The following is a 26,535-nucleotide window of genomic DNA, read 5'->3' as shown; positions in this document are numbered from 1 at the left end:
TCACATGTTACTTTAAATAACAATTGGTTTAAGGTAATTAGTACAGCAGTAGTTACTTAATACAACACTACAGTACTTTATTATTTCCCCTTGCATTCACTTTGTGATCTTCACACAATGAACAGTAATGTAAAAGCTATATTTTTGGTTAATGATAGTCATACTTGGGAAAATACACATTTTTACAAGAAACAAACATACATTACATTTGATGCCTTGGTAGAAGGCTACGTTTAGTAGAAAATATAGGATTTTCTAGGAGATACAAACATTTACAAACATTCACAAACATTACATCAAGTACATACAAACACTTTCATACAAACAAAGACACTAAAATACTTATGAACTCACCAGCTTTAAAGCTGATCAACTCTTTCAAAATAACTTATATTCTCAGGTCATCAGTAGACAGGTACCGATGCCAGGCTTTTGAGAAGATGGAGCTCGTTCAAGACTCATCTCATATTTTGATTTACATTTTTGGTGTCTTATAAACTTTACAGAACACACTTGTATGAAATTATATTATTAATGCAATGGATAATATTGTTGCTTGTTTACTACTATGCATTGTTGTGATACTGTACATGACGTCCTCCACCCCCGAACGTTTCCGCCGTTCCGGTTTTGGGGTGTGACAGTATTGTCTGTCGATCAGATGCGAGAGATGATTTCCGTGGAGGTTTCTCAGATTTTGCGAGAAGAATTATTCGGTGTCGTTGACCAGGTCACCGCTAGGGTGATCGCCAATTTCGATGAGCAAGTTGCAGCGTTGCAATCTGTGAGCGATGTTGCTACCGGGATGACTACTGGGGGAGTGCCGGTGGTGGGGTCACAACTAGGAAAGAGGAGGAGGGACTTTTCAGCAAAGGACGAAGAGTTGGAGACAGCTAACCTAAGTACTGGAAGTCAGGAGGGTCAGGAGGTGTGTGGCAAGTGTGGGGGAACCCACAGATTTGCTTGTCACAAATTCAGGTGCTACAAGTGCGGGGAGAGAGGGCATGTGCAACGAGATTGCAAGAAGGATCAGATATGCTTTCACTGTCACCAGCCAGGTCATTTCAGGTCCAGCTGTCCTGCATTGAGGATGGAAGGAATTCAGATTCTAGCGGTCATCGTTCCTCAGGAGGTCAAGGTCGAGCCGCAAGAAGTCTCTAGTATGTAATTGGAAAACCCCATTCTATAATAATATTGTGGTCAAATCGTCTGTGATCGGTATTTATTTTGCCTTGGAATATTGTTGAATATGGATAAGCAGTAATTTCGGGTTAGTTGCCTGTTATGTCTGATCTATGTGTTGTGGAGTTTCATGAGTTGTTAGGCCATTGGAGGTGTCAGGAGAAATTTATTATCAAAGGAATGTAGGTGATTAGAGTTCAGGGATTCATTAGAAGAGGGGAGGTAGAGTGATTGATTAGAATTTTATCATCTATGGCAAGGGTTGTGCCCTTTCAGTTTTTTTTAGTTCGAAGGAGTGAGCAGGCTAGTGATCCCAGGATCAGGCTGCATTCCATCTCGGGTCAGTTGGTTGCAGGTTGGCGATATTATTTCAGCACCGGTGAGTGCAAGTGGGTCGATGTGGCATAAGTATTTTGTGAGGTTCGGTTTGCCTTGGATCTCTTGTATTAGGCGGTAAGGATTAATTGTGCGGCCTATTACACTTTTGGGATTGTAGACTCTGTTTTGGGAGTGGTTTGTAGCCTGGTTTAGGGCAGAGGTTGCTTCAGCTGCTGCAGTTCAGTTATGGATGTTTAAGCTGGTAAGTGAGTCAGGGTGCGAATCCTGAAGAGAATGATTCTAGAGCCCGAGAGCGGGAAACTTGTTTGGAGCATCTTGGGAAGAAGGGTATTATGTGGGAGGTTTGCGGACAGGGTTCCACAGGATGGTTATTCAGATTTGTCAGGATTCAGTGGTTTTAGCAACCGTTAGTGGTTGACGGACTAAAGCGCCAAGGGAAGTAACTCGTCGACGAGGTATTAGTTGGAGCATCTACCTTTTGGTCTCCAGGACTTGAACGTGGGGTCATCCAAGCATTAGGGACTGTCGGTTTCACTGGGATTCAGGAAGTGTTCATCTAGTTATTAGAAGCGTGTGATCATTTGGGGCGGCTACTAAGGAGTACTAGTTGGTGAGGTCTGATTGTCATCAGATCGATCGTTGGAAGTAAGAAGGATTGGGAATTCTCAAATTTCCATGTATTGTGAAGACTTAGTTGAATCTAAGTGGGGGAGAATCGAACCGGAATGCAGAAGCAGGATCGGTTTTGAAGATGGGATAAGTTTCGCATCGTTGTCAGGAAGGAAGACAGCCCAAGTGGCTGCTTGGTTTGAGTGTTGTGTGAGTTGGGAGTTCGGTAAAGCTCCCCAACATGTGAATCATGTCTTCTCGGCGCTTGATAGCAGAACTTGGGGAAAAACAGGATGGGATTCTAGCCATGAGTTAAGTTCATTTGTGTGTTAGGTCGAGCGCTTGTTCAACCGGTATGGAAGTGTTGTAAGACTGTGGGGGTAGCCGTAGCATTCACTAGCGGCAAATAGTGCTAGAGTGATGTAAGTCTGTGGGTGTAGCCGCAACATTCGCTAGTTTGGTAGATAGTATGAGCGCATTGCTAGGACGCGGAGGGGACAATAGTATCCACCAGTTCGGGTGTAGCAGTGAGGATATGGAAACCCACGGACTGGTTATGGGTTTCCCCATAGGGATTAGACCTGGTTAAGCCAGCGATAAGACTGTAGGAATGCCACTACAGTTAAGAGATCAAGGAAGCAAGGAATTGCTTAAGGTCGTTTGTGATATAAGTCTACCGTTGGACAGGTAGCAATCACTTTTAGCCTTGGATTTGGTGACATCAGGATTTGATGCATGGATCCGATCGGTTGGATCAGGAGGTTGTTAGAGTCGCTGAAGCATGATACGAGGGTATTCCATCCTAGGGATGACTGGAACCGTCGTAGGCATGCCTGGTATTCCAGCCCGAGGCTGATTGGGCCAGGTATGAGTATTTGTGCTTATGAGCCTATTATTATATGTATGAGGATAGCGGTGGATTCTCCACTTGTGAGTCTGATCAGAGACGCCCAGGTTGAGGGCATGCGACCAGAGAATTAGAAGCTGGAGAGGATCAAGGGTGAGAACACCCGGTTTGTGCAGGATAGCCGGGGATTACTGACCCGATGCGGTCGGGATTTGGGTTCCGCTGTCTGCTGGGGTCAGACAGACAGTCATGGAGGAGGCTCACAAGTATCATTTTTCTATTCACCCGGGGGCCACAAAGATGTACTAGGATTTGAGTTTGAGCTATTGGTGGCCGTGCATGAAGCGAGAAATCGCTTGGTACATTGAGAGGTGCTTGAACTGTAGGATGGTCAAGGCCGAGCATCAGAGGATGCATGGCAAGCTGCAGCCCCTGGAGATTCCCATGTTGAAATAAGAACAGATCACGATGGACTTTATTACCAAGTTGCCAAGGACGGCGAAAGGGTTTGATGCTATATGGGTCATCGTGGATCGATTGACCAAGAGTGACCATTTCTTGGCCATACGGGAGAGTTCATCGGCCGAGAAGTTGGCCGACGTGTACGTCCGCGAGATCGTGGCTCACCATGGGGTTCCGGTCTCCATTGTCTCCGATCGAGATATTAGGTTTACCTCCCGTTTCTGGTAGAAGTTCCACGAGGAACTGGGCATGCGGCGACACTTTAGTACAACATTCCATCCGCAGACCGACGGTCAGAGTGAGCGGACCATTCAGACCCTCGAGGATATGTTGAGGGCGTGTGTCATTGATTGTGGTGGGAGCTGGGATTCCCACCTACCCCTTGCAGAGTTCGCCTACAACAACAGCTATCATTCCAGCATTGGCGCTCCATCTTTCGAGCTGTTGTATGGAGGGAGATGTCGCACCCCGGTTTGTTGGGGTGAGGTCGTACACATGGTGATGGGTCGGACGGAGGTAGTCTTGCAGACTACCGAGAAGATTCGACAGATTAGGCAACGGCTGCAGACCGCTCAAAGTCGGCAGAAGAGTTACGCCGACCGGCGCCGATCCGAGTTAGAGTTTCTGGTGGGTGATATGGTTCTCCTGAAGGTCTCACCCTAGAAGGGTGTGATCCGCTTCAGGAAGAGGGGGAAATTGGGTCCCCGTTACATTGGGCCATTCAGGATCATTGCCAGGGTTGGCAAGGTGGCTTACAGGCTAGAGCTACCGGATGAGCTTAGTCGGATCCACAACACTTTCCATGTTTCGCAGTTGCGAAAGTGCATTATGGATCAGGGGACAGTGGTGTCGTTGGATGATATTCAGGCCGACGAGCGCCTGAATTACGTGGAGCGGCCTGTGGCCATACTGGAGAGGAAGATGAAAGTTCTGGGGAACAAGGAGATACCTTTGGTGAAGGTACAATGGGAGCATCGTAAGGGGTCCGAGTGGACGTGGGATCCAGAGGCAGAGATGCGGGAGCACTATCCGGAGCTGTTCGGCCCGGCAGACTTCGAGGACGAAGTCTAGTTCAAGTGGGGGAGAATTGTAATGCCCCGATTTTCAGGTATTGGTTCATGTAAGAATTTTCTTGGTTTCAAGGTCTACTCGACGAGTTGGCTGCCTACTCGTCGAGTAGCAGCGGGTTGGTCCGCGTGTTTTAGTGACCTACTCGTCGAGTCCAAGAAGGGACTCGACGAGTAGGAGCTGACAGCTGAAACCCTAAATTCCGGGGGTATTGCACCCTATTTAAAGGATCATTGGCCTCCTCAGCCTCCCCTTACAGCCTCTTGATAATCCATAAACCCTAATTCGTGTGAGTGTGCTCCATTTGTGTATTCTTAAGCTTTGAAAGAGGATTTGTCGAGAGAAGAGCTTGGAGAACAAGTAAAATCGAAGCTAGGAACTTGTGGGAAGCAAAGATATACATCAGTTGACACTCTCTGGAAGGTATTAAGCTGTCTCTTTGGCTCATCTCATCTTTAACCTCTTTTGGGTGGATTTTAGGAAAGGCTTTTGTGTTTGAGCCAAGATATGAAGTTACAACTTCAGATCTGGACTCCCTTTGGCCTCTAGATCCATAAAGGTAGCTGATTTGGCAAGTATGGGCCTTCCCTCAAGTTTTGGACTTCATTTCAAGCTTAGTTTTGTCATTTTAGGGCCTTAAAGCTTTGCATGCACGTAAAGTTTGCAACTTTACGTGATAAGCAGGCCTTGGAAGGTTGGATCTACAATTTGGAGCCTTTGCATGGCCTAAAAAGCATCTGTATGGATGAAGGATTGAAGGGACTCGGCGAGTCGTATAAACGACTCGACGAGTCCGATGAAGATTTTCGTAGACTCGGCGGGTCCGTTGAAGATTGCCCTGGACTCGGCGAGTCGGTGAGTGACTCGGCGAGTTGGTAAAATTAGGCAAGAACTCGGCGAGTAGTTGAGGGTACTCGACGAGTTGAGGTTAACATGGACTGTTGACCTTGCCAGTTGACTTTGACTTTGACCGAGGGTTGACCAGTCTTCTGGAGGTATCTCGGGAATTTATGAACTTTGGGATGTGTTGGACATAGGTGGTGGAGTTGGTGGCGGTGATCCGGGAGTTGAGCTTTCTATTTCCAGTCGACAGTTGCGAGGTGAGTTATCCTCACTATACTCAAGGGTCTAAGGCACCAAGGCCGGCCCTTTGAATTGTTATTTGGTTATGTTATGCTAGTATGATCTGTTAGATCGGTATCCTAGAGGGTAGGATGATATTATGTGATATGTGGTATGACCTGTTAGTTCGGTATCCTAAAGGGTAGGATAATATTATGTGGTATGTGCTATGATCCGTTAGATCAGTTGTTGTCTATAGACTGTTATGTGATTATCTGTTATATGTGCACATGTTTGTTTGGCGGTTGAGGCTTATCTGCTTTGTGCGAAAGCCAATAGACCTGGGCATTCCAACCTGTTGGTTGTGGGCCGTGAGTATTCCATCCCGATGATGATTGGACTCATAGTATGTGGGCATTCCAACCTGTTGGTTGTAGGCATGGGGTATTCCATCCCGAGGATGATTGGACCCATAATATGTTGGCATTCCAACCGGATGGTTGAGGGCCTGGGGTATTCCAACCCGATGGTTGACTGGACCCATAGTATGATGTTTATGATTATATGTGTATTGTTGCGGGTATGGGTATTTTGGGGGAACTCACTAAGCTTTCGGGCTTACAGTTTCAGTTTATTGTTTCAGGTACATCAGGGGATCGTGGCAAGGCTAAGGCGTGATCGTACAGCTCCTTACATTTTATAACTTTGTTTCTGGGATACTCTGATATAATACATTTTGAAAACAAGTTTTGTAATGGTTAATAGATTTGAAATGTTTTTAAAAGTCTAAATTTGGCATGATTTGTCTAATATTGCGGAAACCTAGTATCATTACCGCTAGATTTTAGTCTAATATTTATTGCGACTATTTACGAGCGATATTGTTTTATAAGTGTTAAACAATACTTTTCAACCACTATATACAGACAGGGGCCAGACATGAAACACCGGAGGGCATGACCATTTTGGCATTATAACACTTCTGAAATCCAACAACCCTATGCGGCCCTTCAAACCAGATTTCCCGTACCATGAGTAGTTAAAAGATATTATAATAACACTTTGTATATTATATTTTATAATATATTTATTTTTTATAAGTTCATAATAACGATATTAAACTTAAACATAAGCTATACTTGAAGTAGGGTAATCATAACTCACTTACCGGGAGGTTTGGCTAGGAACCAGGCTCTGCGGGGGCAGAACTTCCGAGCCGAAAGCTCTTCTTCTCGGATCCTTCTAGCGCTCCAGGGATTTCCTCTAGAAATTAGGAGTTACTAGGGCTTTGGCAGAGGTTTAGTGAGAAGTTAGAGAGAGAGAGAGAGAGAGAAGGGTTAAGGTGTGAGGAAAATGGGGTGCTCGCGCATCCGATTTATAGGCTGGAAAATGGCCCAACTCGTCGAGTTTGACCCTCCAACTCGTCGAGTTGGTGCCACATTTCACCATCTCGTGGCAAGGCATGGGGAGGAAGCAATGATCCAGATTAAGCCACGTCACCCCTTTCGCAACAGCACCCTTCCGACTTCTAAATTCCGTAACTTTTGCATACGAGCTCCGTTTTTGACATTCTTGATGTTCACGCATAGGTATTGACAAAATATACAACTCTCCTTTTGACTCCATCGGCTAATTCTCGGCCGATTTTAAATTTAACAGTGTGAGAAGATTACACTGTTTAACGACCGTGTAAAAATAATAACTTCTACATACGGACTCTGTTTTCGACTGTCTTTTTATCGCTGAACTCCTATTAATGAGATCTTTAATTCTCACTTAGGTTGTCTCGGCTAAAAATCGATCGATCTAAAATTCGAATTTCGGGCTGTGCACTGCTATGATATATCTTAGAAAAATCATAACTTCCTCATACGAAGTCAGATTTGGACGTTCTTTTTATGTACGTTCTCAGTTTAACATATACTATGACTTTCGTTTAGATTACTAAGGCTAAAAAGTAATTTATCAAAAATTTACTTTTTACGTTACGTGGTGTCGTGCCGGTTTAGCCGTAAAACGTCGACGTGTCATAACTTCTTCGTTATAACTCGGATTTCGGCGTTCATTATATGTACGGAACCCTTATGACATATACTATAACTTAGTTAAGATTATTTATTCTAAATAATCTTCTATCAAAAAGTCATTTTTTGACGCTTATTGTCTCTAAATTAACTAGCCTGAATCTGCGGGCGTTACACACATGGTGCACATAATCGTACGGTAGGAGAGGTGGGTTCGGCGCGGTACAAACAACGCCCCCGTTCCGTGGTGGTTGGTACCATAATTTATGTGGGATGGGTAGTCTGATGCTCCCGTACTCTCCTCTCTTCTCTTCACTTGTACAATATGTATCAAAACCGAAATGTATGGATTGAGAGGGATGGGTTTCTATGTCAAGGTGATGGATGTATGGGTAAGGATATGGATCAGGACCCGACCTAGACTAATACGAGTTTTATGTTTGTCGAGTTGGTTATATGTTCTTGGCATAGTCTTTTCCAAATCTTTATCCTAATCTATGTGATATTGTTTCCGTCAATTCTCCCCTCCAATTTTGTTCCTAACACAAGGTATTAAAGCTAAAGGTTTATAGCTTTTCTGCATATTGTGTAATCTGTGAATTTCTTTACAATGTTATAACTTATTCGCTTGAAGTCGTATTTACATGATATCTTTCCCAACATGTATTTTAGTGTTTGTAATTCATTTTAGGCTATAATTGCAACCTTTTTGGTTTGATATTCATTGAAAACAGGATATACAACTTAGACATATTGTGTAATTAGTGAAAAATTTTAAAATATTCATTTGAATTTCAATCGTTATATCTTCTCCAACATATATATTTTAAGGGGTGTTTGTGTAAGCTTAATTTTTCGGGCTTAAGCTTATGAACTTAATAGCTTAATAACTAATGAGCTTATTAGTTTATAAAGTAAATAAATATTTGGATTAGCTTATAACTTATAAGCTAATAAGCTCTTTTCAAAACTGTGTTTGGGTTAGTTTATTTTTTGTAAAATGATCAAAATGGACATGCTTACATTACACAATTGGGAAGAGAGTTATGGTGTTTTGGGGGAAGAAGAATAAGGGTAAATACATAAATAAGCTCATGTGTTGAAAAAAAAATGGCTTATGAAAATTGGTTTATTTTTAGGTAAAATAAGCTAATAAACTTAAACTAATAAACTAACCCAAACACTATTTTTTTTTAGCTTAACTAGCCTACACATTCTTTTTTTCATAAGCCAAAAAAAAAGCCTGAAAAAAAAAAAAAAAAAAAAAACTAAAACAAACGCCCTCTTAATCTTTGTATTTTATTTTAGGCTTGCCATTTATCCAATATTCAATCGAAATTGGCGACATAAAGCTCTAATTTACGTGCTGAGTCTGAGATGGAGATCAGAAGCATTGGCATTTGTCACAAGGCCAAGAAGAGATTATAATCATCTTCAATCGCCCTATTTCGAACGCCACACTGTTAACTGATGATGCCTTCAAAATCCCATATCACATCTGGACCTATTGGACGGAAAATCCCGAATTCATACGCGATTTATGCAAGCCACAATCCCTGAAATTGGATTCACAGGTCGCTCTCCGCCTCTGACGGGTATACAAATTTTAGGGTTTTATCCATACATGCTCTCTTTATTATCATATTGTTGAGTGTTGTTTATACCGTATTAACATCAAGTATTAGGGCATTGCACTTTAAGCCCAGTTTTGCAATTGTTGGTAAACATTGTGTTTTGGGTTGAAGTTTGATTGTTCTTGTATTGCAACACACACACCATCCTCCTCAAATCCAGAAAGAGACAGCAGCTACATCTGATAAAGGTCCCGTTTCACTTTACCATCCCTCTCTTGATCCCAATATTTAGCTGACTAGATTTGAAAGCTCGTTATCTCAGAGGAACAATTAATTAGGTAGAAAAAATTCATGCAGACTCATTCCCATGTCCTAATTTGTATGCCTCTAAATTGAAAAATCTCATTCGAATTCAATAGCTGGAAGTATTTGACTTTAGATATGCATTCTTTTAGTTTCAAATACATAAAATTGAACTAAATCTCATATTATTGTTTTATTAAAGTCTAATATCCCATCCATCAAGTCAACTGCTAGGGCATTGATGGTGACCAAAACTGCTCTAGTTTTAGTGAGGACCTGGAGAGGATTGTAGCAGCAACTACCCTATTTGCAGCTTCTGTGTAGTGGACACCATCCCATACTATGGCTGATGTTACATTATTGCATATGCTGTACCCCGGTTGCCCGCATGTGGCTTTCACATTGTAATTGTTGGGAGGCCCTCCATACCCACAACATGCCTTGAATGGTTCTACAAATCCTGTCAAACCACAAACCACCATTAGTCTCATCATCATTCACACACTATAAGAGTTGAAATGAATTAATTTGTGTGTGGGTGTGGGGTGGGGTGCTTAATTACCATATTTTGAGGGCTCTGCGAAGAGATTGTATTTGATGGTGTACACATCCACATACACAATAACTGCATCTTTCAATAACGACCTCAACTCTTTGCACATTTTATGTAAACCTTTGTTAAAAAGTTTTGCTAAATCATTGTGGACACGGAAGCATCCAATTTTGTCAAGTTCGGTAGCATTGTGTGCATGTAATGCAAGCTCTTTAGGAGCACAACCCAGTGGCCCAGTGTTGTGTATCAAGAACTTTCTCCCACCATACTGGTATAAGGTCTGCATTTCACATATTTTTCAACGTGTTGTGTTATCATCATCTAATTAAAACAGAAAACTAGATGAAATCAAATTAAGAGATGCTCACTTGAACAGCTAGTTTGATTTCTGCTATAAAAGATGGAATTTTGGCTGCAACTGGGGCATAAGTGAGATTTGCTGCATATAGTGCGACCAGTAGATCATTTTGTCCTATATCTATCATGTAAAGTGCACTACGGAATACATCTTCATTGATAAAGTTCCCAGAACCTGTTATCATCCAAATTAAAGAAAACAGATAACCAACCAGCCATGCATGCACAAAGTAAGTAACGAAAACCAGTAGTTGCATACATACCGAGGGAGAGGAGTTCAAGTGACCGATTCTTGAAGTGCACGAATTGGCGAACCTGAACATCAAGCTGAAAAGGTACAAATTGTGGTAGAGTCATGGCTCCAGCTACTGCAAAATTTACACCACTCGTAAAATTTGGTGCCAGTGACTCCAGATATGGGCTCAAATAGCTCAGCTTCAGATGTTCACCTGTTCCAAGAATCAAAAATCATCAAATTTACCAGATAAAGATTTAAAGAAGAGAGAGAGAGAGAGAGAGAGAGAGAGAGAGAGATTGATGCTGATGCATGGATCGTAAAGTAGACTTACAGAAAAAATCAATGATGAGTCGACCATCACCAAAACGGCCGGTGCCTTTGTGAAAGAAGGTAATGCCATGTGGAAGGCCAATAGGAAGTCCTGCACCCGCCAGCACTCCTCCTGTGTCGGAATTTGAATCACCAAAGTTAATTATACTAATAGCTGGTCTCGCTCTTCCTCTTGCTCTTGCTCTGGTGGACCCCGACATACCTAACAGTAACACCATCCAGACCCATAATACTACCAGCCTCTTCTTCATATCCATCTCCATCCTCATTCATATATAAACCACTACCTAATCTGTCTCTTTAGTTCCAATCTTTTGCTGAAAACCTTCATCTCAATATATACACAGCATGTTGATGACCATCATTTCAGGAATTATTTATAAAATCAAGTTGCACGCAGAAACGTGTGTGTGTGTGTGTGTGTGTATATATATATATATATATATATATATATATATATATATATATATATATATATATATATATATATATATATAAAGGAAACCACAAAGGAAGGGAACATGCATGCATGTGGATCACCACCAGTTGAGGAATTAAATATATCAAGTTGCAGGATGTATATTGTAAAATTAAGGAGCCAAAGCCTAGCTAACAAGGGGCCAAGGGGGCGTGCGTTTACATATACTCTTAGATTTATAAAACAATTTTAGGAATAGGCCTCTGTTAAGAAGTCGTGTTATCTAGGCTTGGTCTCTACTTTAAGGGTTACATTCGTTAGTCAAAGGTCGTGGTGTTTGGCCTAACCGAATTGGCAGTTATTTAACTTCTTAATTAACTGTCATCTCATATATATATATATATATATATATATATATGGGTCCGGATCCAGTGAGGAATCGAAAAACGGTGAAGACTGCGAGGACAATTTTCATCCAATCGTTCTCATTAAGGGCAATTTGGTCAACATACAATTTAAATGTGGGTTGGGTTGGAGCTGAAGGTAAATGAAAGGAGCTGGGCTTTGAGCTAAATGAAAATTAAATAGGTTGGCCTTAATCTAATATGAAAGCGTTGTCTTCCTCATCACAGCTTCCACTTAACCAAATCAAATCATTTGACAAACCAAAATTTTTTCTCTAGTTATTGTTTTGATCTTATATTTCATATTCAACCAGGTTAGTATCTTTTAATTATATTGATTATTGTTTGATCGATTGTAAAAAAAAAAGATGATTTAACAATAGATTCTTTGATTTTTTTACATAATCGATTCTACAAACTAAATGTTTTAATCACAAACCAAAAGTGATTCTTCTATTTTCCTAGTATTCATGTTGATTGAAATTGAAAATCAGAATGAGTCATTGTTATTCTGATTGTAATGAACAATCTTTGTAGATTCATATGAATCAAATTATATATTTAGAACAATCATTGTTGAATCTTAATTATTAATTTCTTGATTGAATATGATATGTAGATAACAACATTAATCTCTACTCTGTCTTCCAATCTTAGGTTAGAAAAATGAGTTTTTAGTTTATTAAATGCCCAACTTTGATGAAGCACTCAAGGTGTTTGTTAAAATGCCTCTGAGAAGTTAAATGCACATGATGTGTTTCAAAAGTTTTGTTAAGATTTTGTTGTTTTTTAAGCATACAAATTGTTTGTATTTATGACTTATATGAGATGTAAGTGAGTGATTTCATACTTTTCATTTACACTACTTTTTTGTCTTAATAAAATTTTCTAAATTTAGTTGTCTAGGAAATTTGTGGATTTGTAGGTGTATGTAGGAGAAAGAGGATCATAAAAAAGAAAGCACATGGTAAAAAAGATGTCTAATGAATAAAGACTAATATTCTAAAGAAAAAAAATTATATAAAACTATTAAATGAAGAGAAGCTCTCACCCGAGAAGATTTAGTTATTATGGACTAATCATCTTTGCCAACACACCATAAACATGTAATATTGTTGCAACTTGTTTTTGTTATGTTTATGAATATTTGTACTTGGAGCATTGTGTTTTGGATCATAACATGTTTTCATCATAAAAACTATGGAAATTATATTATATCATTGATTTGTTATACTCTTTTGGAACGGATCAGATCATTGATTTGTTTATCGACTTATTTGTGTCATTGGATCATAACACATTTGGTTCATAGAATATTGGATATAGACGATTCAAATTAGATCATTGTATTGATTGATTTATTACATTTCAATCATAAACTATTTACATCATTTCATTATGATTCATATATTTATGAAACACTATGATCCTTAATCTATTATTTGATGGTGTTATTCATCATGATATATCATTTAGGGGACCCTTATTTATGCGGGGATGAGATACCCGCCTTAAAAACAAGGTATGTATTCTAAATTTGTATTAATAATAAAGTGTATTGTTTATCCGGGTAATTTTATTATGTGTTTTAATTGTGGATTTTATCAAAAGTCAAACGGCAACATAAAAATTAGTAATTAAATCAACATAAAAATATAACATGCGGCATAACATTGAAACTACTTGGATCCATGGATGGTGCCACACAGTCCGCACCACTTGCAACTACATCCCCGAATATTTGATCTCATGCTTCTTGTAGCTCTAAAGAAGGTTGTTTTTTTCGAATTCCCTTAACATTCGGGTTTTCCTATATAATATAATATTTTTCTAGTTAGTTTTCAAAATAACGAGATAGTAGCTATTAGTATAAAAATAATTTATTACCTTAATTTTTTGTCCCACCATTCATCGAAACAATTTAGTTGTCGTGTACTCCCATTCCAACCTAAACTGGTCTCCCCAATTTTTAACGACTTCCAAAGATTATAGTCTTTTCGCATTCCATCATGCTTGTTCTTTAACGTTTTGTAGTTATTTAACTTGGTATGTGTAACACCTAGAATCAGAAAGACCAAGAAAAGGAAGGAAAGGCTCTAAGTCAAGAGTCAACTCGTCGAGTCCAGGGAGGAACTCGACGAGTCGAAGCGGGATCAGGGGCATAGAGTAAGTGACCGACTCGGTGAGTCGGCTAGTGGACTCGGCGAGTCTGGTCTGGGCGAGAAAAAACCCTAATCCTAGGGGTTGTGCCCTATTTAAAGAACATTACATCCCTTCCCCAGCCTCTTTACTCCCCTTTTGAGATCCAGAAACCCTAAATCGTGAGTGAGAGCCCTTGGAAGCAATTTAGAGCCTAGATAAGTGATTTTGGTGGAAAGGGGCTTGAAGATCAAGAGGCTTGCTGCAAAGGAGTGGTGTAGATCCGGGATCTACTTCAGTTGGAGCATATATTTGAGGTAATAAGCTGTTGCTTTGGCTTTATTGCAAATAGATCTATCTTATGTTTGAGATTTGGGGCATTTTGGGCATGATTGAGATCTATGTCGAGTTAGAGGCCTAGATCTGAGGTTGCTACCTCAGATCTAGACTTGTGATGGTCCAGAAGGTCATAAAGTTTATGTCAATAAGTTATTGGTGAAGCCCCTTTGCCTTAAACCCTAGCCCTAGAGTGTTTTGGGCCTTTAGCTCCTTGGTTTCACGTAAAGTTTGCAACTTTATGTGGGGGATAGACTGTAGAAGAGTGGATCTATGGATTGGAGCCCCTACATGGCTCGAAAAGCCACTGTATGGATTGAGAACTGGAGAGACTCGGCGAGTCACATGGGTGTACTCGACGAGTTGTATGAATATGTGAATGGGCTCGACGAGTTGGAAGAACAACTCGGCGAGTCTGTTGAAGACTGCCTAGGACTCGACGAGTCTGTTCTTGGACTCGACGAGTCAGGTCGTAGAACCCCCAACCTCTTCTGGTTAAGACGCAGATCAGTGAGTTGAGCGGTGACTCAGTGAGTTAGACAGGATGGGACTCAGAGATCGTTGAACTCGACGAGTCCTGAGGTGACTCGGCGAGTTGGGTCGTATTTTGAGAGCTTCTGAGTTTAAGGACTCGGCGAGTCTTCGGGTTGACTCGGCGGGTCAAGTCAACTGGAAGGTTGACTTTGACCAGGACTTTGACTTTAACTAGAGTTGACTTAGTTTGACTTCTAGAGTTCAGTTTGGAACTAAGTGTTTTATTAATATTAGTAGCTCGGGGAGCTAGCGGAGCAGCGGTTCAGAGAGTGGTCGGACAGCAGCCAGAGGGTTATCAGCAAAGTCAGCAGTGCGAGGTGAGTCTCCTCACTGTTTGTATGGGTCTACGGCCACAATGCCGACCCATTTAGTTTATGTATGGTAGGAAGACCCGGGGGTTAGGCCTAGGCATTATGCATGAAAGACCAGGAGGAGGCTCCTGGCATACAGTATGTTATTATGTATGGTAGGAAGACCTGGGGGTTAGCCCTAGGCATTATGCATGAAAGACCAGGAGGAGGCTCCTGGCACACAGTATGTTATTATGTATGGTAGGAAGACCCGGGGGTTAGCCCTAGGCAACATGTATGAAAGACCAGGAGGTGGCTCCTGGCACACTGTATACTATTATGAATGAAAGACCAGGAGGTGACTCCTGGCACACTGTATGTTGAGTAGCCTAGTAGAGTAGTAGGTATAGTTGTCTTTGTGATGCTTGCATGGAAGACCAGGGGGTGGCCTTTGGCACTTGTCTGTAAGACCCAGGGAGTGGCCCCCAGGCTTGACAAGAAAGACCACGTGCGGCCCGTGGCAATACAGCAAGACTATGTTTGGCACATAGCACTTTACTTGATTATGGATATGTTTGTTATGTATGGCTCATGGTTACGTATGGTATGTATGGATCGGTTGGTTTGTATGGTATGTGGTATCTGGGGAACTCACTAAGCTTCGTGCGGTTTTCAGTTTTGGTTTCAGGTATTCAGTTTTCAGAAGAGGAGCTCGGATGGGTTGCAGTGCACACACCATGACAAGTTAGCCTGGGATGTTTACTCTGATAATTAAACAAGTGTTTTGGAAATGAAACTATGATTTGTCATATAAACCATTTTAGTATGTTTGAATGACTTAATGTTATGAATCAGTAATGTTTTTAAAAGAAATTTTTGGACTCGAAATCCGGGATGTTACAAGTTTGTATCAGAGCCTTGGTTTGAGGGATTCGGGCATACTCTCGGGTGTGTCTGAACTCAAACTGAGGAAGTGGTATAAAATTTTCAAAAGGAAAAAAAACCATATTTATAAAAGGATTTTGAGGACAGAAAAGGGTTTTAGAAAAAGAAAAGGGAACTTTGAAAAGAGAAAAGGGTGTGGTGCATGCAATCAGCCGAGCTCAAGTAAGTTCTCCCAAATTACCCATACAAGTTTATGTTATGATATGATTATGAGAATTGCATGCTAGATTAGGGCTAAGGATCTAGGAGGATGCCTTATATGCCTATTGTATGTGCTTGTAGACTTGCATGCTAGTACTGACCAGTCAGTAATAGGATAGCCTGTTTAGGTTATGCCTGATTGTATGAGCCTTTGAAGTGCATGTACAGATTCCTGATTAGAGGATAGAATGATTTGATTGGAATATGATGGTTAGATTTTCTATGGTCTGAATGCTGCTTGCTTTGTGCTTTGTGAGACTCTTAGTAATGTGAGCTAGCTATATTCATGAAGTAGCTAGTTGACATTACTGGGAATCTTTCAGCAGCTGAGGACTGGGTGAGTTCGGGAACCTAGGAAAGCCTAGGATGAGAGTAGTGCTGGGAGCAGTGTTAGTAATAGTGAAAGGGACTTGGTGAAGTTGAAGCAACCCTTGAGGAAAGTACAGATAGATGTGGAAGGTAGTATGGGCCCGTACTACTGGAAGCAGAGGATCCGTACTCGAGTCACGGAGGGCCGAGATGGAACCAGGAATCTTGGATAATGTGTGAGACCTCTCGGGGTATGTTTTGATCTGGACATTTATGTGTTTATCTCCAGTATGGTGACCAGGCGACAAGGAGCAGGAGGCTCAGGATCTAGATCAGGATCGGGCTCGGGCGTGGGATTCGAGCAAGTTGATGATGGGTTACGCGAGTTCATCGCGTCTGAGATTACGAGAGGCATCCTTGAGGCGACCCCGGTCATTTTCGGGTCGATCAAGGAGGGGATCATTGAGCTGATGGAGGATCGCCTCCGAGCTTTCAGGAGTGATTTGGCGTCTGGCCAGGCGAGTACGCGCACACTGTCCTTCAAGGATTTCAGAAGGAGTGGTGCGCCGGATTTTCACGGGGTGAAGGACCCCATTGCTGCCAGGAGATGGATCGCAGACATTGAGTATGCGCAGTTGACGAGCTTCTGCTCGGAGGGGTCGAAGGTCCGCTTTGCGGCGGGATGTTTGAGAGACAGAGCTAGAGATTGGTGGGAGTCGGTTGGTGACTCATTGGGAGCCTCGGTCGTCGAGGCTATGACCTGGTCAGACTTTGTGACCAGGTTTAGGGCGGAGTTTGCGCTGGTGGTGGAGCTTCAACAGCTGGCCAGAGAGTTCCTAGACATGAGGCAGACAACGGAGTCGGTGGCGGAGATTACCGCCAAGTTTCGGGAGAGGGCCTTATTGGTGCCTCAATATGCAGGGGATGATGAGATGCAGAGGACCCGCTATCATGACATGTTGAGAGCTGATATTCGGGAGCATGTCAGCTTCTCGGCATGACCGACCCTGGACTCTATGATTGCCAGGGCGCGGGAAAGGGAGATTGATTTGGAGCACATTGCGAAGAGGAGGTCGGATCAGACGTATACTTTGGAGGGTCCCGGGAAGAGACCCAAGACTTCAGATCAACGATTAGTAGGTCGGCAGGTCCGAAGTCAGTGCAACACGTGCGGGAAACCACACGAGGGAGTTTGTCGTTCCAGGGGTTCAGGCTGCTACAACTGTGGCAGTGATGGTCACGTCAGCAGGGACTGCGCACAGGGGGCAAGCCCATTATGTTTTCACTGCAATCAGGTGGGACACAAGAAGGCCGACTGCCCGACGGTGAGGGGAGGAGCAGGGAGTGCGTCTGCCCCGACAACTTCGAGGATTACGGATGGGTGAGAGGGTAGGGCCTTGCGGTGACAGATGAGGGAGATCTGGATTATAGCAGGGAATGTTGCAGGTACGTATCTATGGCTATTTTTCGATTCTATATGTATTAGGGTTGTTCTTACCCCGGACTCAGGTAATAGTATGTATGAGTTGTCTCTCTGCTTGTATTCGGATTGTACTTTCAGAATTGTCATATTCCAATTGCATACCGGGAACTATTAGTAGCTAGTGTAGGGTCATCCCTCTCTTCGGGTTCTAAGTGTCCAGTATTATCTCGATTATGACCAAAGCAGTTCAGGAGCGTTGCGTGGAGGTTGGTGGACAGAGTCCATGGAGTAGCCCTCCACCATCATTAGGGTTTGGTGGTTCTAGTCTTGGTACTTGGGATAGCTTTTGGAAGCATCAAGGGAAGTGGTCTATCACTGTTGGGGTTACCCTGAGCATTAGTCATTCGGACCTTAAGGGCATTAGTTGGAGCTCAGGGGATTATCAGTATCGGGGATGCAGGAGGTGTTCATCTAGTATTCGGTAATCGTACGGTATTTGGAACGGACTAGTGATGGATCGCTAGCGACATCAAGGGATGGTAGTTATCATGCCTTTTGTGCAAGGGAGGAAGGAATGGAAATCCTCGGGTTTTCGCGTGCAGGAAAGACTTAGCTGAAGCTAAGTGGGGGAGAAACAATCATGTTATGGGAGCAGAAGCGGTTTTGAAACTAGGATAAGTTTCGCTCTCCTGTCAGGAAGAAAGACGGCCTAGGTGGCTGTATGAATTGAGGACAGTGTGAATTGGAAGTTTGAAAAAAAAACTTGCCAATTGTGAGACCTCATTCTCGAGATGTCTCGTAGCAGATCGTAGAGGAATCGGTTGGGAGTTCCAGTTGGGACATGAGTACCACTTGGGGGTACTAGATTGTGCTTGTATGCTCGGCTATGGGTTAGTCGTAGCATCCCCTAGCAGCCAGTCGGTGTGGAAAGGTGTTTTCAGACTACCAGATGGCTGTAGCATTCACCAGTGGTCAGATAGTAAGAAGAGTGTGGTAAGACCGCGGGGCGGTCCGTAGCAATGGTTAACAGATAGCGTCGAAGTGTGGTGCGACTGCGGTGTGGCCCATAACAATCGTATGTGAGGATAGTTAGACTGCGGTGTGGCCCGTAGCATTAGTTTAGTTAGACTGCGGTGTGGCCCGTAGCATTAGTTTAGTAAGACTGCGGTGTGGCCCGTAGCATTAGTTTAGTAAGACTGCGGTGTGGCCCGTAGCAATCGTATGTGAGTATAGTTAGGCTGCAGTGTGGCCCGTAGCACTGGTTTAGCAAGACTGCGGGGTGGCCCGTAGCTTTAGTTGGCTGGCAGCGCAGAAGTGTTGTAAGACTATGTGGGTGGTCGTAGCATTCACTAGTTGACAGAGCGAGTATAGTAAGACTACAGGGTGGCCCGTAGCATTCGTCGGTCCCTATTCGCTAGTGCGAATGTATCAGGTGTGTGATTCAGTGGCATGGTTTTTAAGATAGTTAAGTTCAGGACGGGGCAGCCGCCGGATGTGAATGGGCCACATTATGGTTGGGTCCGGAAGGCGGTAGGTCATTGGAGACCAAGAGTGGCGTAAGACTGTGGGTAAGCCGTGGCATTCATTAGTAGCTTAGTTCGCGGAGTGTGGGCGGGGGCCCGTATCTCCGAGGTAGCATGGGGGAAACCGGTATTCCGGGTAATGGTAGATCAGTTGGGACCAGGGCGGTCTCGGATCATCCGGTAGGCGGATGGGAGTCAACATGACTACAGGCAGGAATGATGGTAAGGGTTTCGGTGTGAAAAGCCATGAGCTGATCGGATGATGCTAAGCTGCTCATCGCGGGATCGAATGATCTCAGAGTAAAGGATTTGGCTCGGCGACGCCGTTCTCGTCTGAGCCTTAAACGTAGCAGAGAGGGATCTGCTACCCGAAGGATTGTCTGAATTCTCACGATTGGGTGGAGCTTTCAGTATTGGAGCATTGTATGGGGGTTATTCCGTGAGTATTGGTATGATGGCCGGCACTGGGAGTGGCCGGGATTGCGGTTTCAGCAGAGGATCGGTCCTCGAAGGAAATTGGGAAGGTTGTTGCTTGTGGAAAGTGCCTTAGAAAGGCGAGTGACAGTGTAGGGTAAAAGGGTAAACCCCTTGCGAATCAAGGGTAAGTGTATCAGGAGTATCGGTATGATTACCGGTTGGATAAAAGTGTTGTACTCGAGGGTAGTAAGTAACGGGTTATTCTGAAGATGACATCTTCAAGGTTTGGATCAGATGGGCGGAGTGTGTACCTAGTGGTAAAGTGGCGACTAGATGGTAAGGTAGTTGGCCGTGGCAGACTTCGAGGACGAAGTCTGGTTTAAGTGGGGGAGTGTTGTAACACCCAGAATCAGAAAGACCAAGAAAAGGAAGGAAAGGCTCTAAGTCAAGAGTCAACTCGTCGAGTCCAGGGAGGAACTCGACGAGTCGAAGCGGGATCAGGGGCATAGAGTAAGTGACCGACTCGGCGAGTCGGCTAGTGGACTCGGCGAGTCTGGCCTGGGCGAGAAAAAACCCTAATCCCAGGGGTTGTGCCCTATTTAAAGAACATTACATCCCTTCCCCAGCTTCTTTACTCCCCTTTTGAGATCCAGAAACCCTAAATCGTGAGTGAGAGCCCTTGGAAGCAATTTAGAGCCTAGATAAGTGATTTTGGTGGAAAGGGGCTTGAAGATCAAGAGGCTTGCTGCAAAGGAGTGGTGTAGATCCGGGATCTACTTCAGTTGGAGCATATATTGGAGGTAATAAGCTGTTGCTTTGGCTTTATTGCAAATAGATCTATCTTATGTTTGAGATTTGGGGCATTTTGGGCATGACTGAGATCTATGTCGAGTTAGAGGCCTAGATCTGAGGTTGCTACCTCAGATCTAGACTTGTGATGGTCCAGAAGGTCATAAAGTTTATGTCAATAAGTTATTGGTGAAGCCCCTTTGCCTTAAACCCTAGCCCTAGAGTGTTTTGGGCCTTTAGCTCCTTGGTTTCACGTAAAGTTTGCAACTTTACGTGGGGGATAGACTGTAGAAGAGTGGATCTATGGATTGGATCCCCTACATGGCTCGAAAAGCCACTGTATGGATTGAGAACTGGAGAGACTCGGCGAGTCACATGGGTGTACTCGACGAGTTGTATGAATATGTGCATGGGCTCGGCGAGTTGGAAGAACAACTCGGCGAGTCTGTTGAAGATTGCCTAGGACTCGGCGAGTCTGTTCTTGGACTCGACGAGTCAGGTCGCAGAACCCCCAACCTCTTCTGGTTAAGACGCAGATCAGTGAGTTGAGCGGTGACTCAGTGAGTTGGACATGATGGGACTCAGAGATCGTTGAACTCGACGAGTCCTGGGGTGACTCGGCGAGTTGGGTCGTATTTTGAGAGCTTCTGAGTTTAAGGACTCGGCGAGTCTTCGGGTTGACTCGGCGGGTCGAGTCAACTGGAAGGTTGACTTTGACCAGGACTTTGACTTTAACCAGAGTTGACGTAGTTTGACTTCTAGAGTTCAGTTTGGAACTAAGTGTTTTATTAATATTAGTAGCTCGGGGAGCTAGCGGAGCAGCGGTTCAGAGAGTGGTCGGACAGCAGCCAGAGGGTTATCAGCAAAGTCATCAGTGCGAGGTGAGTCTCCTCACTGTTTGTATGGGTCTACAGCCACAATGCCGACCCATTTAGTTTATGTATGGTAGGAAGACCCGGGGGTTAGCCCTAGGCATTATGCATGAAAGACCAGGAGGAGGCTCCTGGCATACAGTATGTTATTATGTATGGTAGGAAGACCCGGGGGTTAGCCCTAGGCATTATGCATGAAAGACCAGGAGGAGGCTCCTGGCACACAGTATGTTATTATGTATGGTAGGAAGACCCGGGGGTTAGCCCTAGGCAACATGTATGAAAGACCAGGAGGTGGCTCCTGGCACACCGTATACTATTATGAATGAAAGACCAGGAGGTGGCTCCTGGCACACTGTATGTTGAGTAGCCTAGTAAAGTAGTAGGTATAGTTGTCTTTGTGATGCTTGCATGGAAGACCAGGGGGTGGCCCTTGGCACTTGTCTGTAAGACCCAGGGAGTGGCCCCCAGGCTTGACAAGAAAGACCACGTGCGACCCGTGGCAATACAGCAAGACTATGTTTGGCACATAGCACTTTACTTGATTATGGATATGTTTGTTATGTATGGCTCATGGTTACGTATGGTATGTATGGATCAGTTGGTTTGTATGGTATGTGGTATCTGGGGAACTCACTAAGCTTCGTGCTTACGGTTTTCAGTTTTGGTTTCAGGTATTCAGTTTTCAGAAGAGGAGCTCGGAAGGGTTGCAGTGCACACACCATGACAAGTTAGCCTGGGATGTTTACTCTGATAATTAAACAAGTGTTTTGGAAATGAAACTATGATTTGTCATATAAACCCTTTTAGTATGTTTGAATGACTTAATGCTATGAATCAGTAATGTTTTTAAAAGAAATTTTTGGACTCGAAATCCGGGATGTTACAGTATGAGCCTCTTTTTCAAAAAATGGTTGAAGGTCTTTCCATTTAAATGGAGAGGTACGACCATTTTTCATAATATATCTTTTTAAGACATCATATAAGATCATAACTGAATTATCTGCCCAATAAAAAAGAAAAAAATCTCATTATCGTTATTCAAGGCCATAGTACCTAAGTTCAAATTCAAATAACATATTATCAAAATTGTATAAACAGAAATTAGCCAATATAATGAAAAAGTTGGAGGTTGTATAGTTCATGTTCAGGTACATTTATCTTTATCCTTTGATTGCATAAAGCCATCCCTAAATTTAAATGGGATCCTGATATAATTGTTTAAAAAAGTTATACATCTGTGAATTTTGTATTTCAATTAGTAAAATTTTTAGAATTCATGTTGTCCAGATGTATATGTCGTCGCAGGATATAACCTGTCTTTTTATACATTGTAATAGTATTAGAAACTATTTTGTAAATGCTATAATCTAGTTCGGCCATTAAACTTTACTTGTAGATAGGTGGGAAATTTAGTTTTGACAAATGGATACATGCTTCATTAATATGAAAAGTTACCATCTGATCAATTGGAGCCCACAACAGTCAAGGGTAATTTGGTCAAAGTTTGGTACAAATGTCGTATTTGTGCCAAGAAATATTTCCAGTGGGTGAAATTAATGAGATATGATTCATTAATATGAATGGGTAAATGGGATTCATTAATATTAGATTTTACCATTAAATCCTAACAACTACCCTTTATATACAATTAATGAATGGGTAAATGAGATCCATGTAATCCTAACGTTCAGATTCTGAAAATCGAATACAAAAGGTTTGTAAACCTGTTTGATTAAAAGTCACTTGTAAGGGTAGAAAACAATTATGCAATTTTTTTTCTATATGCAATAAAGTCATATTCATGTAAAGAATAATGAAGCGTAAGGCCTACATACCTCGTGATCGTGTTCCACTTGATGGGGAAGGAATGTGAATGGACAGAAGTCCGTCGGAGGAAAAACATGGTGAACAACTGCATCAGCACTGATCTAACCAACTACTACGTCACTGGGTTCACCAGTAGCACAAGGAAATCAGATCTATGAAACCATTCGCTAAGTTTGGAGCACTAACGGATGTGTACATGAGAGGAAGGAGAGACTAGAAAGGACTGTTCTTTGCATTTGTTAGATACAGGGGAGTGACGGATGCAAAGGAACTTGAAGGAAAGCTACAAGGAATCAAATGCGGGGATATTACGTTGAACGTGAATCTATCGTTGCATGGGAGAAAGCAGGTCAGGCCAACAGAAAAAAACTTTCGTCGGGTCCTGGTAGACAATCGTCCATGGCTCATTCGGCCGACTGTTAACAGGAATAACAGAGATCACCAGTCATTCGCTCAGGTAGCGGCGAGACAGGCGGCTGAGATCAAACTCCCACCTCCACCTCCACCACCAATAGTACTCAAATCGAAAACCATCATGAAGGAATGGCTGTGGAAGTCGGTACTGATAGGGGAAGCTCATAGCTTCGATCACATAAGCAACATGCCGGCCTCTTTGCTTATGGATGAGGAAACGAAGTACTTGGGGGTCTAAATATGGCTCTAGGTTTTGGGAGCTCGATTGGTGCAAGTAAATTCCTGGAAGATCAAAGTGGTTGGCGTGACTGGTTCAAGTGGCTGATTAGGGCTGATCAAAGCGAAACACCATACATCCGTACGGCATGGCTAAAAATTCTAGGACTTCCCCTAAGGTTCTTTGATGAAGAAAACTTCTCCAGAATCGCTGGAATATTTGGTAAGGTAATTTCTCCATTTGACAAGATCTTCACAAGAAGAGACTACTCGATGGGGAAGGTGGGTATTCTTACGTCTCGACAAAAATTGGATAAACGAAACAGTTACAGTAGCAGTGGACGGGAACCTATGTACAGTAGGCATTGTAGAATATACGGATGATTGGTCACCATTTCATCCGGCACCATTCGACAAGGTGGTAGAAGACTCAGACGATGAGGAAATATCTACGACAGAGGAGGAGACAGATGATGAGGTGGTATCGGAATCATGGATGGACGAGGAAGATGTAGATACAGAAGAAAGCGGGATTACGGCCGATGACGAAAGATTCAACAGGGAAGGTGAGTACGGGGCCGAAGAAGGTGAAATACCGTCGGAACGTCCACCGGATGATGAACAGTATATACACGGCGGCGGATTTGTCACGCCGATAAAGTCCGATAGCCGGAGCAAAAGCATGTCTCCGGTAATGTTGGAAACATCACAAACCCTTGGCAAAGAAAAAAATTCAATTGAAGGAAACCCCATGATTGAGGAAACGATTGAGATACCTAAGAATAATTTCGCGTCGATCGGAAAAAAGCAGGCGCAAACAGAAGACATAAGGTCGGAATCAAAAGAAATTAACTACGTGAAATCAGGAAGTGACAAGGTGGAAAATATGAAATTTGTCACATTTGGAGAAAAATCTCATAACATGGTCCAGTTGGGGTGCTTTGGGGCCGTTCCCTAATTAGTTACAGCCCACCTCATCCAAACTTGGGAATGATTGGGCTAGGAGACGAATTAATAAATTGTTGGACTCCTCCAGCCCATTAAGTCCATGCTCAAAAAAAAGGAAAAGGCGTGCTCCTAACCTGACTCCACCCTTTGTGTTAGATCTTTCGTTGCTCAATCAAAACCAAAGAATCGATAATCCCAAAATAGCACATACGATCAATACCGATAAATCCAAGGTGATTAGTATTCCCTCTTCCTCATCTTTGATAGAGCGGAATGCGAATGCTGTTGGAGCTGAAGACAACTCAAAAGTATTAGTAACAGGTGATTGTGGGACCCCCCAAATATCGAAGTCAATCAGACTGTTAAAGTAGGGCATGAATGTGGATTCCAATTAGATGCAAGTAATGTGGTACTGGCGCAAGTCCTCGATGAAAATGGAGTACAAATCGGTAAGATATGAATTGTTTATCTCTCAACATAAGAGGCATAGGGGTCGAGGCAATGGTTAACTGGGTGATAAGGTTAAAGATAAAACACAAATCCAATTTTGTTGGGTTACAGGAAACACAACTGTTGGACTACGCCAAAGTAAATGTAAATGGTTGTTGGGACTCTATGGATTTTGACTTCGAAGGGGTGGACGCGAGTGGGAGATCGGGTGGTTTAATTTCTATTTGGGAGTCAAGTTGCTTCCAGAAAAGAGAGGTAATAAAAAATAGCTGCTACTTAGTTGTCATTGGCTCCTGGATTGGCGTAGAAGGTGAAACTATTATTGCTAATTATTATGGTCCACATATAACTTCGGAGAAAAAAGAACTGTGGACAGATCTTATTCGCATCAAAAGGGAGAAACCAGGGAATTGGCTCGTATTTTGTGATTTCAACGAAGTCCGAAGAAAGGAAGAGAGATTCCGCTCGCAATTTTGCCCTTCTAGTGCTGCGGAATTCAACAGATTCATTAAAAAAGCTGAACTAAAAGACATCAATATGGGCAGAGAAAGGTACACATTCATGAGTCGAGTAGACGCCAAATCAAGCAAATTGGATAGGTTTTTAGCATGTTTGAATTTTTTACAAAACTTCCCTTCCATAACTGCCACGGCTCACTCGAGAGAGATTTCAGATCACTGTCTGATCACTCTCAACACTATGACAGGTGACTTTGGCCCCCCATACTTTAAATTCTTCAACTCATGGCTGAAAATAGGTGAACTAGAATAAGTGGTAATCAACGCATGGGAGAGTTTCAACGGGTATGGAAATGCAGATGTATATTTGGCAGCAAAATTCAAACATCTAAAAGAAGAAATTAAAAAGTGGAGGAGAGATAAGCATCTCAAAGAGAACGTTGAACTCAAAAACATAAAGACAAAATAAGCATGTTAGAAAAGCTGGCAGAATTTTGTGCCCTCTCAAATGACGAATTACAAAATAGAAGTGATGGTTTACATAAACTTATGGAATATGAAAACAGGAAGATATTAGATATGAAACAAAGGGAAAAAAACCAAATGGGTGGTAGACGGGGATGAGAACTCAAAATTCTTCCACGGATACCTGAATAACAACAAAAGAAAGA

The 26,535-nt window shown here is 42.7% G+C and overlaps 1 protein-coding gene across 1 annotated transcript; it reads right to left on the bottom strand.

Annotated features, from left to right (window-relative positions):
• Positions 1-9,583: 9,583 nt before the first annotated feature.
• LOC145132786 (GDSL esterase/lipase At3g62280-like) lies at positions 9,584-11,343 on the bottom strand. The gene is made up of 5 exons (XM_079067687.1): positions 10,950-11,343; positions 10,644-10,829; positions 10,392-10,555; positions 10,033-10,303; positions 9,584-9,930 (listed from the first exon to the last, which is right to left on the bottom strand). Exons 1-5 carry the CDS (start codon positions 11,215-11,217, stop codon positions 9,701-9,703), a joined length of 1,119 nt encoding a protein of 372 aa, XP_078923813.1. The 5' UTR covers positions 11,218-11,343; the 3' UTR covers positions 9,584-9,700.
• Positions 11,344-26,535: the final 15,192 nt, after the last annotated feature.

Source organism: Lactuca virosa, chromosome 8 (genome assembly GCF_052849685.1).
Source record: "Lactuca virosa cultivar CGN04683 chromosome 8, Lactuca_virosa_CGN04683_v6, whole genome shotgun sequence".
In the NCBI taxonomy this organism is placed as follows: Eukaryota; Viridiplantae; Streptophyta; class Magnoliopsida; order Asterales; family Asteraceae; genus Lactuca; species Lactuca virosa.
Note: the sequence above shows the minus strand (reverse complement) of the source record. Positions and strands in the feature narration are given on the sequence as shown.